A 17,791-nucleotide genomic window follows, 5' to 3' on the forward strand; every position below is an offset into this window, starting at 1 on the left:
AAAGCCTATGTTTGAAATTCTCAGTGCAGACTTTCTATCAACCCCTCTTTAGCAATTCCCTTTTAGCAATTCTTTTTCCCTTCAGCAGTCTTTTCCCTTCAGCAATTCTTTTCCCTTCCAAAAGCCTCCCACACCAAAAGCCTCCCTTCATCCAAAAGCCAAAAGCTCCCTTCACCCAAAAAGCAAAAAGCCTAGCATCCTCCTTCAGTAAGCCTTTTATACCCAGTGGTAAGCAGGGTGGAGCAGTGGTTCTCTGGGAGGGGCGTGACATTGTAACAGGAGAAACCTGCATTCCTGCTTCACTGAATGTAAACAACTTAGGAGAAGCAGCTGTTCTGAATATTCCTCTTCTGTGACCGGGGCTATGCCAATCTTGGCCTACAGATTAGGAAAAGCTGTTGAGCTTCATCTCACCTTCTTATGTCCAGTTCTTGTAGGCTTCTCATAGTCTGCTCTCCACAAGCTGGACCTAGCACGATGGTACCTGTCTTTCCTGAGAGACCTGCTGCCTCTATCGTACTGGGCTGTGCAGTGGAATGGCACCTTACTAGCCTTGTTTTGCAGATAGGGAAATGAAACAGTTAGGACTGGGATGTGTTGGACAGTATTTACTCTTGAGAAGAACTTAGAGATTGGCCGATTTAGTAGGTGCATTTCATGGAAGAGAAACTGAAGTGCAGAAATAGAAGATCTTCCATATTACTCAGCTTGTCGGGGGTAGAAATCATGATTCCAGACTCCTGGCCATCTCTGCCCACTGAGGGCCCAGGGTGAAGATTTCTCCCTGACCATGGCTTCACTCAGACTGCATTTTGGCCATGTGGAAAGTCTAGCTGATGCCTTCCATATGGGGATGGTAGTCCACGGATAATGCCTGGTGACCTCATCTCATGGACATTCCTCACCACCCTCTTCCTCACCCCAGCCCTAGAACCCAGAGAAAGAACATCCAAACACTGTCACTTCTAATCTGCACTGAACCACAGGAATCTGAATCCAAGATAAGACTTCTTCCTCACAGGCATTCAGAGTGCTTGGGCATCATTTGAAGCAGATAGTCACATGGTCATGGGGCCCACAAGGGTCACTGAACTTGGGGATGAACCCTGATGTTAAGCTAATGCACTTCATAGCAGTCTTGACCTAGAACGGGGATTGAGAATGCCAGGTGGATTGGGTTGTGAATGTCATAAAACCACATCAGAATCTGTACTAGAGATTACAGGCAGTGGGAGGAAGGGGAGGCGGGAGGGAAACAAATGGACAGAGATTTATTTTAAGGAATTGGCTCATGCAGTTCTGAGCTGACAAGTATGAAATCTGCAGGGAAGGCCAGCAGGCTTGCAACCCAGGGGAGAGGGGATGGTGTCATTTGCGTCCGAAGGCTGTCTGGAGGTAGAAGCCCTCTTGTCAGTGCCCTCACTTGAACAGCACATAATACCCTGTGAGGTTGGGAATCCAGTTTGCATTATAACTTGGCCTCCTGTGGGATGAGATCCTGGATTTGATTTTCAGCCAGCTCAGTTCTGCATCTCTAAGACATAAGGGTCTTTTTCAGAGCAGCCATGGAAAACTTTGAGTCACTTTTGGGGTTGGTGCTTGACCTGGGAATTTGAATCCCTGAATTCATTCTTTTCTTTCCCCACACCATCAGAAGCAGCTAACCAATCTCACTGTGCTCATTAATTTGACAAAAAAGTGTCTGCAGCATCAAATACACATCCCCCGGAACCTTGCCTCTTTCGAAGCATTTGACTGGGAGCATCCAGTTGTGATGCTTTTGTGCGTTCCTATTTCCCCCTACGTTGTGCACCCTAGGGTGCTGCAAATAGAATCACTAGTGCCTTTAAATGATATTGTAGTGATCCAATTCCAGAAACCTCAGAGCCAATTCACAAAATTCATCCTGAAGATTTTGTTTCTTCTTGGGTGTGATGGTACACTGCTATAATTCTAACACTTGGGAGGCAGAAGCAGGAGGATCACAAGTTCAAGGCCAACCTGGACTACACAGTAAGACCCCAACTCAAAAAAAAAAAAGGATTTTGTTTTTCTAGAATTATTCCTGGCACCAAAATCTGATGGCACGATGTTGAGGCTTTGGCGTGGCTTCTGTGAAAGAGAGGGAGTAGCATGTGTTTGTGTGTCCATCCGTCCACCCCAGTTGGTTTTCTCTATGTTTGTGGCTGTACTTTGAACTACATATACATGATTTTCCATTGTTCTTCCTTTGGATTTGTTCTCCTGCTTCTTGTTTATGGGAAATGACTAAACTGTCAGAGCCAGGAGCTGTCAAACCTTTCTAAAGCCCAGCCTTGCATTTATTCTTCATGAGTGCACTCGGGTCCCAGACTGCTTGTGAATAAACATTTTCTTGAGTCCCTTGCATTCCGTACTTCACTAGCGAGCCAGGGTCACATCCTTCAGTTCAGACTTTCCCTGTAAGAAGTAAACCATGACGTTCCACCAGCTGCCAGGAAAGCGTCAGCACTGTGTTTGGAGAGGTGCAGAAAGGCCAATTAAGCCATTCTGTAGTTTATTATTATTAGTGGTAATTATTTCTGGCATGCTGTTCACTGGTGTCTGTGGCCTCACTGAGCCCCGGCAGCCCATCATGGCTTATAGGATGGGGGGAGGAGCCCCCGGCAAGTGCCAGGGCACTGGTGATGGGGTTCAGAGCCCCAGTGTGCAGACCTCCTCTGCCTGGACATGATGGTTAACTCTTGCCTGCTTTTGGGGGTTGAAGAGCAGAGATACAATCAAAAGATAGCAAATTCCCTCAGAGAATTTGAACAGAGCAAAGCAGAAATGAACCACAACCATCTTTCTTCTTCTCCTGGTGTGCATCTTGCCTATCTTTGCTTCCCTCTTTCCCCCACCTTGGCTTGGCCTGGGTTCAGGAGTCCTTACCCAGCCTTGGTTTAAGGAGGCAGGTTCTGATCACCAGTGACCTTGGAAACTCTGACCCAGTTCTGGATTTTCCCGAGGCTGAAGGCCAAGTTTGTTCTCTTGTGAGGTGCTTGTTTCTGTGCACAGTGGGAGGGGGTCCAGTCCCTTATCCAGCAACCCCCTCACCCTAGTCTGAGCTGTGTTTTGCAAGGAGAGGTGAAGCCCACCCATCCATTCCCAGCAGCAGCCCCTCCTCCTGTTCAGGTTTGCAAAGGCAGGACTGAGGTGAGAGGACAAATGATGACAAGTTCCAGGGAACTCTGAGAAATGTGGATGCTTGCCCAAGGATTTTCAGACTGTCAAGCTGTTTTTTCCTCCAACTATCTTTGCTCTTGTAAGGTTTTTCATGATGACAAAACCAGGAAACCTTAGGGCTGTGGAACCTTTGTTTTTCTCAGACTTGTACAGACCTCACCTTTGTGCTCAGACAGGCAGTGGCCAGCAGGACCTCCAGACCTGACTGGCTCAGGAGTTAGTCTTCACCAGTTCTGGGAGAACCATGGTGGCTGCTGGGCCCTGCTTAGCCATTTGCATCTCATAAAAGCCTTGCCAGCAACAAGGCTGTGCTCATTATGTGCTTTTCTGCTCTGAGTGTGTGTGTTGGAGGGGAGCTGAGGTGCTGGTGCAGCTACCCAGCAGGCTTCTCACACCAGCTTCTCTTGGAGAGGATTTGAACACCAGGGTCCCTTCCAGGCATTCTGAGTGTTGGCACTTTCTTCCTTCTGGGCAGGCATCCTCTGGCTTCTGGAGCCCTCCCTCCTGCTTAGGAATTGTTCCTGATTGCCTGGAGTGAGGCATTGCTGTGTCCTCCAACCCTCCCTGTCTGAACAGCCACTCCTTTGTGAAATTCCTGAGGCAGGAGGGGGCAGCTCAGTGGAGCCAGCTGTCAGAGTGGCCAGGCAAAGAGGGTGTTGTGGAATATTATCAAGTGATAAGCCTTCAAAAAGACTGTGGAGAGGAAGGGAGACACATTCCTGACTGAGCTGGCTTTGGCCTTGAGGACCCTGTGTTTGGAGGAAAGAGGAGCTGGGTGATGAGGAGGGGGTTGCCCTGTGGCCGAGGGAGGAGATGAGGTGAATTTAATGACCTGAGGTCAAATTCAAGCTCTGATGCCTTTAATTAATAAAGTATTAGGCCAATTAATCAACTCATCATGCATTTATTGAGTGTCTACTATGTAGGCAAATAAATTAATCATCTTCAAGGTGCCACCATCAAGTAGGGAGTCAGAAAATTTGAAGCGGGGAGATTCCTGGAGTGGAGAACAGGTTCTCAGACATGTGGCCTGATGCTGGAGCTAGTTCTGCACGGTCCACTTTCACTAGTGGGTGTTTTAGTGAGGAGGGGTTAATCCTTGAAGGCAGAGGGCTCCTTAGCATGATTTTGTGTAAGAGAATGGCATGGGGAAGGTTGTTTCCATGAATGTCAATCTGGAAATGTCTCACAGAATGAATGCAGAGTTGGGGAAGGGGCACATAGCTGTAAGGTCCCCTTGAGATGCCCTGTTAAAGTGAGTTGGGGAAGCAATGAGGCCTGGCTTAAAGGAAGAAGATATTCAAAGTAGAAAAGCCTTGGCACTTGAAGTGTATAAATGGTTCCAACTTTCTGGCTTACTCTGAATGCTCAGAGAAGAGGATGTGATTGAGTAACAGGGAGCAAACATTATTCTTGGACATTGTATTTAGTTAGGGTAGGCTTCCAGAAACTCTGAAATCTGGCTAGCATAACTGTACCCTTCACATGGCAACTCAGATCCAGATTCTTTCTTGGGCAGATCTGGATGGCTCTGTTTTTTCTTGTATGTTTCAGCCCAGTGGGGTCACCTGTGAGTTCCTTTCATAGCCTTTTGGCCAGAACTAAACCTGGTGAGGGGGCTGGTAAGTGTGAGCAGAGAGCATTTGCTGACCAATAAGGTTTTAAGTCCATAGATCATTCAAAAAGAAGAGTCTAGATGGTTCTCGGGACTGGGTTCTTGGAAGCCATTTGAGCCAGACATTGCTACCAGGGCTGGCCATCAGCAACACATAAGGTGGACACCTGCAGGGTGTTTTCTGTCACCTTGGGACAGAGGGTTGAGCCTGAAGAGCAGGGCCACAAGGGATCTTTGGGAGCACATGCCTGGAGGTGGCTTTGGCTCGCTGAGGTAGTTGCCCCCCCGATCCCCACCAAGTGTCACTGTCTTCACCTGTGGGACAAGGCCTGTCCTTAAAGGGGATGGAGTGCCAGGGAGGTAGTGACACCCAAGAAGGGTGTCCTCCTTCCTTGGGTCAGATTGAATCTTGTGTGTTCTGGTCATCAGGAACTGTGGTGTATGGCGAGCCCATCACTGCCAGCTTGGGGACTGACGGCTCCCACTACTGGAGCAAGAACTGGGCCAAGGCTGCTGCCTTTGTCACCTCCCCACCCCTGAGTCCTGATCCAACCACTCCAGACTTTCTCAACTCCTTGCTGTCCTGGTGAGTCCTGGTGACTTGTCACACTGCATTATCAGTTTCCTTAGACAAAGCTGGTAAGGGACAACATGGTGGCCAAGAGCAGGTGTGAAAATAGTGCCTCATTCACCAAACTTGTATCACTAAATGAGAAGAAGGAAGTAATGTCACCATCCTGGGAGGGAGTTCCTGATAGAAACCTGAGAGATCATGACAGTCAGCCGCAGGAACTGAATGAGATAGCAGAAGGATCTCAGCATGGTTGGTGTGAGGTCACCCACAGAATACCTCACAAAACAGATTGAGGTACACATAATGTTGTAACCAAGCTTCCTGCTGTGTGTTTCTTTCCAGTGGAGACCTCCAGGTCACTGGCAGTGCCCATTGTACCTTCAACACTGCCCAGAAAGCTGTGGGAAAGGACAACTTCACCCTGATCCCTGAGGGCACCAATGGCACAGAGGAGCGGATGTCCGTCATCTGGGATAAGGCTGTGGTAAGGAGCAATGTCCTTGCTCGTGGGTGGCCTCGGTGTTCCCGTGCCTCCTCAATTGTGGGTGTAGGGCTTGTGTTTGGCCTTGAAATAGTTAAGAACATTCTAGAAGCCAGGGCTTATGAGACAATGTTGCTTAGGTTTGGAAATCTTAGAATACTCCTAATAGGCGATTTTCTCCTAAATATTACATTTCTTAAGATTATCATCTATGGAGCAGTAGAGACTGAAAACATACTTTAGCTAGGACTCATGTGTCAGCTGGGAACAAGTTTCGCGACTTCCCAGTTAGCTCTACTCTACTCCTGGATGTTTTCTGTGGGTGTCTTTGAGGGGTCTCTGGATTTAGCATTTATACTCAACACAGGCTTCTGATAGCCTTTAGGGGAATCCTTGGGCTTTTTCATTTTAATGTTTCAAAACATAACAACAGGCTTTCCTTTTCCTAGTGAATTTTTTAGATGATGTAAATAAGAATCACCTTGTTTCAGATATAACACCAGTGGACATTCTGGCGAATGTCTTTCCATTTTTTGCTAGTGCACAAGTGCACCTGTGTGCGTGGTGTGTGTGAGTGAGTCAACATCATTAACATCCTGGTACTGTTTTGTAGCATGTTTTTAAAATACTTAACATATTGTGGAAAAGGCTTCATGCCAAATACACTTGAAAATCTTGGTTTTTTTAATAGTAGATGACTCCATCCTAATGTTACACAGAATTCATCTGTAATTCTTTGGATGAGCATTTATGTTGTTTCTGACTTTTTAAATTTTACCTGGAAGAGCATTTTAAAGACACATCCCTGGGCACATCCTTAATTATGTCTGTAGGAGAAATTTCTAGAAGTGGCATTGCCAGCCAAATGGTATGTATGTTTTTAAGGCTGCAAATACAATTCTTTTTTATTGGCGGCACTGGGGTTTGAACTCAGGACTTCATGCTTGCTAGGCAGGCACCCTGTCCCTTGAGCCATGCCACCAGCAATATATGACATACAGTGTCTTCTTCCAGTTCCAAATGGGCGTTACCTGTAAAAACCCAAAGTGCTGCTGATGAGATAAGAATTTTGGCTTGTTGTCACTGTGGACTGGAGTGAATTTTTTTTTTCATATGCTTATTGATCATTCATATTTTTTTCTCTCTTGTAATGATTTCTTTTACCCCTTGTTCTACGAGTGTAGAGTGGCTTTGAGGAGGGAAGGATTTGAGAAAATCCTATTGTATACTACGGAAAGCCAAATACAGGACTGAGACCTCTAGGGTGACTAGACAGGAAGCCTAGATCTGTGCCTGTACTCTGTTGAAGAGGACATCTAAGTTTTGCGTGTCAAAGTGTGTTCCTTTCTACCTTCAGCTCTCTGACCTGCCCTTGCTGTGTTGGTGTGTGTGCTGTGTGCTGTGCCCCTCAGGTCACTGGGAAAATGGATGAGAACCAGTTTGTGGCTGTGACCAGCACCAACGCGGCCAAAGTCTTCAACCTTTACCCTCGTAAGGGCCGCATCTCAGTGGGATCTGACGCTGATCTGGTCATCTGGGACCCCGACAGTGTGAAGACCATCTCTGCCAAGACACATAACAGCGTAAGGCCTACTCACCAGGCACACAGACCCATGGGGGTGACACAGAAAGAGACCAAGGCAGGGAGATGCCAGGATTTCCAAAACCAATTTGCTGGGAAAAGAATAAAGTTTTCACCAGGATGTGTTATAACTTGCAGTTTGCTGAGAAAAAAATGGCTTTCACTTTCTTTAGTAAGGTCAATATGACTGTGTTACTCTTACCCATGTTTTAGAGTTCCATGGCCTCTGTCCTTAGACATTCAGAGTCCCCAAAGTGACACCAGCATGTCAGAAGCTTCTAGAAGCCAGGAACCATTCCATTTTCATGGTTTGAGTAGCACCTTTTGTGATGGGGGCTTGGTACAAGGGGCCTAAGAAAGTCAGATGTCCACTTGTGTGACACCCAGGGGGCACTTTTATTTCCATGTATCACTGTTTTCTCATGTTGGTCTTGCTACCAGCGGTCTAGATGACAGCTGCTTTCACTGCCCCAAAGGAACTGATCAGCTTTGGTTTCTCCCAGATAGAAGAAATATCCCAGCCATTTGGTTCCAGTACAGGATCTGCAGGCTTGGGTAGCTCCTGACTCTTTGTCTAGGCCACAGAGCTTGGGGATGCTCTGTCTTGTTAATGTCTTAGGCTCCTCAGCTGAGATCGAGGGGTTCAGCAGGATTTCTGGGTGTCCTGTGGTCATGAGGCCAGTGGGTATGAAGCTCAGGTGTTAGATCTCATCAGCTCCTCACAGACAAAATTGTATATACACAGCATCTAAAGAGTGTGGACCAGGGAAAGATCTAGAAAGGGAGGGCCTTGGGTAGAAGTGTTCATTTTCTTTTATCTATTTTATTGGTGGCATTAGAGTTTGAACCCAAGGCCTCATGGTTGCTAGGCAGGCGCTCTACCACTGAGCCACTCTACCAACCCAAAAGTGTTCTATGTCAGAACCTTACTTGAATCCTGAAGTAGAGGCTTATTAAGTGAAAAGGATGGTCTGGATGAAGTTCCAAGTGGGACTGCCCATCCCACAGGGACCTGGGTCAGCCAGGAGAAATACCACCCAAGTGCAGGGCAGGTTCCTGGCCTCTTCAGCACAGGCCTAGGCCCTGTGCTGGGTTCAAGTCCTCTATCCCTTGGACAGAGAGTCTTGAGTGTAGTACCTTGGGCTTACCTCCAGCTTCTTCAGCATCGATGGGTGCTGGCATGGTAAGCACTTCTTGGGAGGCCGTGCAGCTCTCTATTTATAGCTGTCATTCCCTCCTTCCCTACAGGATGGCTCAGCCAGGGAGCATGGTCTATGGTTACACCCACTTAAACTTAGATCACAGCCTGTTGGGGTCCCAGTGGCTTCCTTAGGGTGAACCTCCCTATTCATATGCATCTAACATCACATTTCCTGTCACTCTTCATTTGGCCATGCTCAGTAAAAGGACTGGTATGATTATCCCAAGTGGGAAGATAAATAAACTGAGGTGAAGAGAGCTTTCAGGGAGCAGTCTAATGTTACATAGCGATTTTGCGGTTGAGCCAGAATTAGAACCCAAAATTCTTCAGAATTCTTCCCATGCCAGACTGTGTATGGATGCAGCCTCTTGGGCTGGGTTGGATGGAGAAAATGTTCCTCCTCCTTTGTGTGGTTCCTTCCCAGAGGTAAATACAAAAGGGAGCCTGGGCTTCTTATTTAAGATGCAGGTAACAGCACTGCAAGTGCTCTGCGTCCCTTCTCTCTCCATCCCTTCTCTCTCCATCCCTTCTGGACAGAGGGAGAACGGGAAAGAGGGAAGGTTTCTGAGAACAGAGGCAGCTATTCAGACATTGCCACCAGACTTTCCAGAGCAGTGACACACTGCCCTGCCTTTCCTCCCGGTGACACTGCATAGGAAATGCTGCCTTTCCAAATGCCTCTTCTGTGCCTCACTTGCTGTAAAGAGCTGACAGGAAGCATGTCTCTGTGGCATTTACCATATGGGACATACAGAGAGGAAGCTCTGCCTGGGTGACGCTTCGATTTGTAGCATCTAGCTGACTGTCATTGACAGCCCTGCTGCAAAGCCTTTGCTTGGATTCTTCTGGCATCACCCACATGACTCATTTTAGGAGCCTGTGTGGCTATAGATTGAAAACGTCCACACCTTTTGAGCAATGCAGCCTCCCTACCTCACAGCTTGACTCAGGTGGGCTGAGTGCCCTGCGCTGGATTTGACCCTGGGACTTGTCAGCTTTTAAGTCACTTAGAGTCATGGGCTGGTTCCTTCTACTTTTAAAAATGGGAGATGGCCCCAGAGCCCTTCTCAGGGCTCCTTCATCAGGGGCTAGACTCAGTAAATGTGTTGTCTGAACACATTTGGACAACAAAGGGTCTGTGAAAATATAGGCAAAGTGCAAGAAAAATATAGACAGCTAATGAGGGTGCCAAAAAGCATGCTTCTGTCCTGTGAAGGTGTCAGTCCTGCAAAGTGGGGTTTATCCCCTTATAGGTGAGGAAACAAGAGGCTGAGAGTATTAAGGACTTGTCAGAGACCACACAGCTGGTGGATGGGAACCCAGGGCAGATGGTCCCACGGCCAACACTGCACACATTTTGCAAGAGGAGGTCACCAGGTGATAGACAGTTAGTCATGGAGTAGCAGGCAAGAGATGAGGTTGAGCCAGGATATAAAGGACGGCTTAACCAAAGACAGGGTCAGCAAAATATAGCCCAGGTCTCACAACTTCTGGATTTGACATGTCTGAGTTGCCATCGATTATAAGATGCTGTCAGTCTATATGCCATGATGAAGGAAAACTCGCAGATGAGCGCTCTCTTTGGAGGCTTCGATAAGAAGTACACAGGGCTCCCAAGGGCCAGCCTGGGTTCCTGGATATGGTGACGAGAAATCCCATGAGCTGCGAGCCTGGGAGGGAAGAAGGGCCGTCCTGCGGACCATAACTGGAAGCTGGAACTTGCTTGGGCTGGCGTGAGGTTTGAATTAAGTCTGTAAGGATGGCCTAGAACAACCTAGATCTGAGAATTTAGTACACAGTGGCCTGTGTGGCCGTGTCCCCTAGACAGGGAAGAAGCAGACCAGTTGACCCTTGGGGGAGCCTCAGTCAGGCTGACAGTGACTGCCCAGTCCATCTGTGTCCAGGGATGAGCGTTGGGATCGGAGAAAGACAGGTGTAAGCCTGTGGGCCTCCCCCTGAGCCTTGGGAGGCCACACATAGAGGCTGCTTGCCTCCCCTCAGTGCTTCTCTGCTTTGTTTCATTCCCACGTTACTCCTAGGAGACCCAGAGTGGTGCTGACAGCCCCTGTTGCTGTTGTCACTCAGGTTGTGCCCAGGGTTGCTGCATTTCCACACTGAACGTGACACTGCACGTGACAATTTCTCCATGCTTCCTAGCACTGCAGTGAGCAGAGATGGCCTCTGATTGCAGGGCACCAGTGTAGCTCTGTTCACAAGCTCATCCCCCAGTGCTGACACCCTGGCCTGATTTACCCCAAGGCCAGCCTGCTCTGTACAGCTGGTGCTGCCTGTTGACCTCCAATCCTGGGCGCACCAGGATCTGTGCCTGTGAACAATGGAAGGGTAGGTGCTCAGCCCTGGGTGAGCTGGAGCTAGGGAGGCGACTCTGACCCTGGAGACTTTTCATGTGTGAGCCGAAAACCTCTTGTTCTCACTGACAAACACATATACAGAGACCCCACCTGTTTTCCAAGGGGGCACACAGATCTGTCTGTTGCACCTGGAGCACCTTGAAACCTAGAGGACACTGTTGTTTTGGAAGTTGAACCTTAACATCGTATGTCAGGCAGGTCTCTTACACGGCCACCGTCCTTTCATTTAAGGACTGTAGTTGAACTACACACCATTCTCAGTTTGGAAAACCAGGTGAGCCGAGGGGAAAACCTTGAGATGGCTCATGTCAACATTCAGTTTGGAACTTGGTCAGAAGAGGCCTTTTTGGAATTCAACCTGGATGGGGCTTGAATTGGTGGGAACAAGGTCATTGCTAATGTAATAGGAGTTGTTTCTGTTGCATTCACGAAGCATTTGCAAACACTGTCCATGCCTTCCGTTCGGTTCAATTGTTTTTCTTCCCTATTTAGAGATTTCAAAAGATGACTCCATGTTCTAGGCAGGGAACATGACCCACAGAGAGTGAGTGCTTCCAGGGTGGCCCGTGAGGACTTAGGCCTAGTCTCTAGTGTCAGGCAGTAGACGATGCCACACTGATTCAGTTCTTCTAAGGGGACGGGGCCTGCCCATGGAGGTGACTGTGTCCCTTCCCTCCAGGCTCTGGAGTACAACATCTTCGAAGGCATGGAATGCCGTGGTTCCCCTCTGGTGGTCATCAGCCAGGGCAAGATCGTCCTGGAGGATGGCACCCTGCATGTCACTGAGGGCTCTGGGCGCTACATCCCCCGGAAGCCCTTCCCCGATTTTGTGTACAAGCGTATCAAGGCAAGGAGCAGGGTAAGTGCTTTTGCTCTGATGATTTTATTTAGCATGGATTAAGTTCAATTACATGAATATCTGTTGAGCACTCTGAGTCAGGACACTGAGATGCGCATTTCCTTGTATTTCTGGACCTGAAAATGCTGGTAAAGAATCACATATGTCCAGAGCCAGCCAGGGCAAAGTGAGACTTCAGTATGTGCTAGGACTGCGGGGTGAGGGCCCAGAGGAAGGAACCACTGCCCTGCAGTCAAAGAGAAAGGTGTCCTGGGAAGGGGGCATTTTGAGCTGAGTTTTGAAGGATAAGTAAGAGATTGCCAAGTCAAAGAAAGGAGACCCTAGGTGAAGGAAATGTCACGATCTGGAAAATGCAGTGTATTCAGGGCACCATGAGCAGCCCTTGCTGTACTCGGGGACTGGGAGGCAGAGAAGGGGTGCAGCTGTAAGAGAATTAAAGGGAGAGCGAGGCTGGAAAGAAAGTTTGGGACAGACCTTGAATGTGACTCTCTATCTCCTCAGAGCACGTTTGTGGGAGTCTCACTGGGGTTGAAGCTGAAGTGCCTTGGGGAGAAATTATAAGAGATGTTTGTTCTTGTAGCTAACAGCACCCTCACTCACCTTGTGGGAGCTTTAGCCTGGAGCTGCAGGGACTGCTCCCACATGTGCCCCTACTGTACTTGTCCACAAGGAGAGCCCCGATCCCGTCATCCCCGGCCTGCCCAGGCTGCCACTTCTTGCCATCAGGAGAGGGCTGGCGAGGAGGCATCCTTTCTGAGTGTGGCCTGCGTCATGGGGCGCTTGTGTGTTGCAGCTGGCAGAGCTGAGAGGGGTCCCTCGTGGCCTGTATGATGGACCTGTGTGCGAGGTGTCTGTGACGCCCAAGACGGTCACTCCAGCCTCCTCGGCCAAGACGTCTCCGGCCAAGCAGCAGGCCCCGCCCGTCCGGAACCTGCACCAGTCTGGATTCAGCTTGTCTGGTAAGGCCAGGGTTGGGTTTGGGCCAACCATGTGGCTGCATTGGAAAGAAAACGAGCATAAGTGGGAGAGAACAATATTCCCATTCTTCCCAAAATAGGAAACACTGTATCACCAGAGACACAGTCAGTGACAGTGGACTGCAGCATCTTGAAGTGACATACGTAAGATTATGCAAGGCTTTGGTTCCATCTCTGGTGTGATAGCCAATACAGTGTGAGGACACTGATTCAAATGTTTACCTCCATCATAAAAGGATGCTGTGGTATTCGGGACTGAAGTAGGAAGCTTAGCACTGTGTTGTAGGGTTTGGAGTTTCACGTCAGAGCTCATTGTGCTGCATCTGTAGAAGGGAGTTGTAGGGATGCACCTCATTCGGAGAACATCAAGTGAATCACGCTGTGTAAAACACTTCGAACAGAGCCCTTTGATAACTGCCAGCTGTCTGCTTGGGTAGAATATGTGAGGTTCTCTTGGTGACAGGAAAGGGTTTGGATTTTAGTGTTTCCTTCCTGGAAACTTCCTTGTCCTCTTTCACTCCTTCATTTGGTCGGTGATCAGATCCATCTTCCAGCTCCTAATCAGAGCAGGGACCAGCATCCTGTAGCATGTTAAAGACACAGCTGAGCAGAGCAGATGGGTTTTTCTTGTCCTTGTCAGATCTACTGGGTTTTAGAAAGTTATATATGCCATAGGTTGGTGACTCATTTTCCAAAAGTTTTAAAAAGTGAACCTGAGTTTCATGTACATTAAAATGTGTATCATAATACCTATGGCCTCTGACCTCACCAGGCCATTCAAATAGAAGACACAGGTTGAGGATCCCTTATTTGAAATGGTTGGGACCAGAGGGCTCTTGGATTTGGGATTTAAAAAAAAAATTGGAATGTGTGCATATTTATGATGAAATATCTTGGGGATAAGACCCAAGTCTAAACACAAAATTCATTCCAACTTCATATACACCTGACATGCACAGTCAAAGTGATTTCGTACAGTGTTTTTACTGCCCCTGTGTTTGGACTGACACCCCATGAGGTCGGGTATGGGGTCATGTCTGTATGCCCTCTGATCTCACCAGGCTGTTCACACAGAAGGCACAGGTGGAGGCCCCTGATCCTAATGCTTGGACCAGAAGTGTTTTGATCAGTGCTCAGAAAGTTTCAGATTTCAGAACGTTTTGGGTTTTAGATTTTTGGATTAGGGATGGACTGTTGTAACTCCTACTTTTCCTTATGTGTAGGGTTAGAATAGTCACATGCCAGAAACAGGGCTGTGTTCTCAGAAAAGCCACACACAGTTTGACTGACAGGAACGGGGACAGGGTGGAAACAACGGTGTTTTATGGATAGCGGTACTTTCCCAGTAGTGGTTCCAGCTAAGCCCTGTGTGTGATCCTTAGGTCTGTCTCCTTCCCTTACTTTGAACTTGGAATGAGATTTTGAGAAAAGAGCCAAAAATGTGCCTGATCCTTCTCCCAAGCTGGGTTCTCACCGTTTTCCTCTCCTCTCCCCTTTTCTCCAGGCGCTCAGATCGATGACAACATTCCCCGGCGTACCACCCAGCGCATCGTGGCGCCCCCTGGTGGCCGTGCCAACATCACCAGTCTGGGCTAGAGTCCTTGTGCCCACAGGCCACTGGGGGATGGGGGATGGGACAGCTGAGGACATTCTGAGACTTCCTTCTTCCTTCTTATTTTTTTTTTAAATGTTTTTTTAAGAGCCTGTGATAGTTGCTGTAGGCAGCCAGTTCCTGGGGCTCCCTCAGGGGCCCCCCACTCCGTCTGTCCCTTGGAGTTTCTGAATTTGCTCACCCACTTCCCTACACATCCATGAACACCACACCCAAGCCTAGCCACCCACCCCACATGGAGCTGCATCCAACACGCAGACATGCCACACAAGCTTAGTGCCCCATGGCGCCCCCTGCTGGCCTTGCCAGTGCCTTCCTTGTCATGGGGGAAGCCGTGAGTTGCCCAGAGCTGCCTTTTTTTTTCTTTTCTTTTTAAAAAAGTTTTTTTTGGGGGGGGGATCTGGGGAGGGGGTGGGGTAGGGGAGGTTTTTGTTTTAATCCTAAATTGGAAAGTTTGATTCAATGTTAATCCACAGGGGTTGAACTGGACATCCTAATGATGCAATTATGTAACCATCACTCTGATTGGGGGTTGGCAAACTCATTTTGTCCCTCCTGAGAGGCTCCAAAGTGTCCCCATCACCGTGCTTTGGTCTTCTGGGTCAGCTACTGAGAAAGGGCAGGTTTTCTTCTTTGGCCTAGATTTTGAAGTACATTAGCTCTTTTGAGTATTCTTCTCTGTTTTCCCTCCCCTCTTCCTCTCTGGCTTTTCGTTCATGAATATTTTCAGATGCCTGTCTCTTTGTGCTTCCTCTGGCCCTGGTCTCTGGGTCGGTGTTTTTCTCTCCTCTCCCTCCCTCCTCCCCGCTCCTTGTCTGCCACCATCACAAGTTGTACCTTTGATTGTGGTCAGAACCTGCCCGGGAGGACTCCATCTTTGTCCTCACACCCATAGTCACGTTGTTCTGGTCCCTGTAAGACTGGTGCTACCTGCCCACCATTGTTAGGAGGTGTCTCTGAATTCAAAACTCCTGCCAGGTACAGGGATGGCCTGGATTTTGTCACCCATATTGTCATACACTGGCCCAAAATGGGGCCACACAGTGCAGAGATGTGGAGGAACAGCTGTGGAATGTGAGAATGTCTCCTGTGCAGTGCTGACTGGCAAAGATGATCAAACCTATAAATCCAGCCCAGTAGTCCTTGGGAACCAAGCAACCTCCAGCTGCCCATCCGCAGAGGGCGAAGTCTCTTTTGGGATTCTAGAACATGCTGAGGTGTCTCATTGTGGGAGAAAAAGCCCATATATTTTTCTTGTTCCAGTATTTTAAAAGGTATAATGTGATAGTGGAAGTATTATTCTTGGAAAATTGACTTATCATCCATTTTATTTTGCAAGAGGAAACGGTGTTTTATGAAAAATGTCACATCAGGACTGTGATGGAGAGAGAGCTTTACAAATCAAACTCGTGGCCCCCTTCGAGACCCCAGGTGATCTCATCTTTGCAGCCCTCTCTGCCCCTGTCAGAGTGACACTTTTTCACTAGCTGGCTCCCCTCTGTCCTTGCTGACTGTCACATTTCTTTCCTTGTAACAATGTTAAATCTGTAGGCATTTATGAAACCAAATCTACTTGCCAGACAGCAAAAGTTAGGTCATCACACGTGACACTCGTCTTTCCACACCTTTTGCCTTTGGGGTTATGGGTGGGGGTTTTGGTTTGTTGTTGTTGTTTATTTGTTATTTTTAAAGGTAAATTGCACTTTTAAAAAAATAATTGGTTGACTTAATATATTTGCCTTTTTTGTTTTTTTTCTCACCTGCACTTAAAGGAAATTTGAACAAGTTGGAAAACAAATTTTTGTCTCAATTCTAAGAAACACACGCAGCTCCTCGTTATTTGCTTGTCTTCCTGTTTTTTTCCCGTAGCAGGTCATGGCAATTTGGATTGTTTTCTTAAAAAGCAGTCTCAGCCCTGAAGATTCCCGCAGGCTGTGTGAGCACGTGTACCTGTTGGCTTGCTTCTGTCTGTTAAATGAACGTCAAATGTAAATGCTAAAATAAATTGACATGTCTCAGAACTGAATAACTGCAGTGACTTGATGCTCTAAATCAGTATAGGATTTAATACTAGATGGTTTTTAAACCTTGAAATCGTGATTGTGACCCATGAGTGGAGGACCTTTCAGTGCTAAAGCTGATCTTGTGTGTAGCCAGAAAGGTACTTTTGGTTTTCTGGTTTTTGTTTTGTTGTTGTTGTTGTTTTTTTTTTTTTTTTTTTTTTTTTTTGTAACCACTGTCTTAATGACAAAATAATTATGGTAAAGAACAAGTCTCGTGTTTATTATTCCTTAAGAACTCTGTGTTATATTACCATGGAACGTCTAATAAAGCAAAATGTGGTTGTTTCAGGGTGTGTCTGTGTTCAGATGTTCAGGAGGCCACCATGTGCCTGCAGAATGCTTTCCCCCCTGGAATTGTTTCCAGGATCCCTGGTTTGGCTTTGGTTGAGGAACTGTACCAGTTCCACAGTGCTCACTGCATGGCACATGTGGCTGTGTCCCAGGCATAGCCCAGCGGGGTGCCTGGAAGCTGAGTGTCAGAAACTCCCAGAACCCATCCTGGAGAGGCCATCAGCCTCCAGAACTGGGAAGCGTGTGGGACCACATTAGGTTGTGTGGATTCCCTTCTGGGATCTGGGCTTCCTTCCAACTTGTTTACCCTGAAAACCCATCATGCTACCTGAATGCAAGACAGGTAAAGAAACGAAATGTCCTCACCTGTATCCACACCTCAGAAACCAGAATGTGAAGGCCGGGCTTCCACCCTCAGCCACAGGCTGACCTGCTGGTGAGGGCCAGAGCTGGGTTTCTAGGGCCTCTGATAATACTGGTTTTGAAAACACATGAGTGACAAGGGTCCATGCTTTGGGCGCCCTGGGCCCATCATACAGTGAAGTGTTCTCTCTCTCTCACCTCCCCCCCCCACACCCTTTCTCCTCTTTTGGTCACTTTTTGTTTTCTGTCCAAACAGGATGACTGGTAACTTGCAGAAATACTATATGAGCCAGGCATGGTGGCACACAGGGGAGGCTGAAGCAGGAGGCTCACAAGTTCAACGTCAGCCTGGGCTATACAGCAAGATCCTGCTTCCAAAAAAAGAAAAAAAAAAAAATGATACCAAGATTGTTAAAGCAAAGAGCGTTCAGGTGAAGGAAAAAATAAGAGTAAGGAAAATAAGACAAGGCCCAAGTGGATTAGTAGCAGATACCATGCAGCCTGTAAATGTGCAGAGACTGCTGAGTGTTTTAGTATGGCCAGTGACAGCATCGACCATGAAAGAGAAAAATCAAGCCATCAAAAGAAATCATGAGT

General features: G+C 47.7%; 1 protein-coding gene across 2 annotated transcripts in view; it reads left to right on the forward strand.

Annotated features, from left to right (window-relative positions):
* Positions 1–16,828, forward strand: part of Dpysl2 (dihydropyrimidinase like 2) — a 121,014-nt gene extending 104,186 nt beyond the window's left edge. For both annotated transcript variants that reach the window (XM_074055200.1, XM_020175757.2), the window contains exons 9-14: positions 5,249–5,405; positions 5,736–5,877; positions 7,287–7,457; positions 11,709–11,888; positions 12,682–12,847; positions 14,370–16,828. In XM_074055200.1, coding sequence (XP_073911301.1) covers positions 5,249–5,405; positions 5,736–5,877; positions 7,287–7,457; positions 11,709–11,888; positions 12,682–12,847; positions 14,370–14,461 — 908 coding nt within the window. In that variant the 3' untranslated portion in view covers positions 14,462–16,828. The remainder of the gene's footprint in view (positions 1–5,248; positions 5,406–5,735; positions 5,878–7,286; positions 7,458–11,708; positions 11,889–12,681; positions 12,848–14,369) is intronic.
* Positions 16,829–17,791: the final 963 nt, after the last annotated feature.

Source organism: Castor canadensis, chromosome 14 (assembly GCF_047511655.1).
Source record: "Castor canadensis chromosome 14, mCasCan1.hap1v2, whole genome shotgun sequence".
NCBI classification, from domain to species: Eukaryota; Metazoa; Chordata; class Mammalia; order Rodentia; family Castoridae; genus Castor; species Castor canadensis.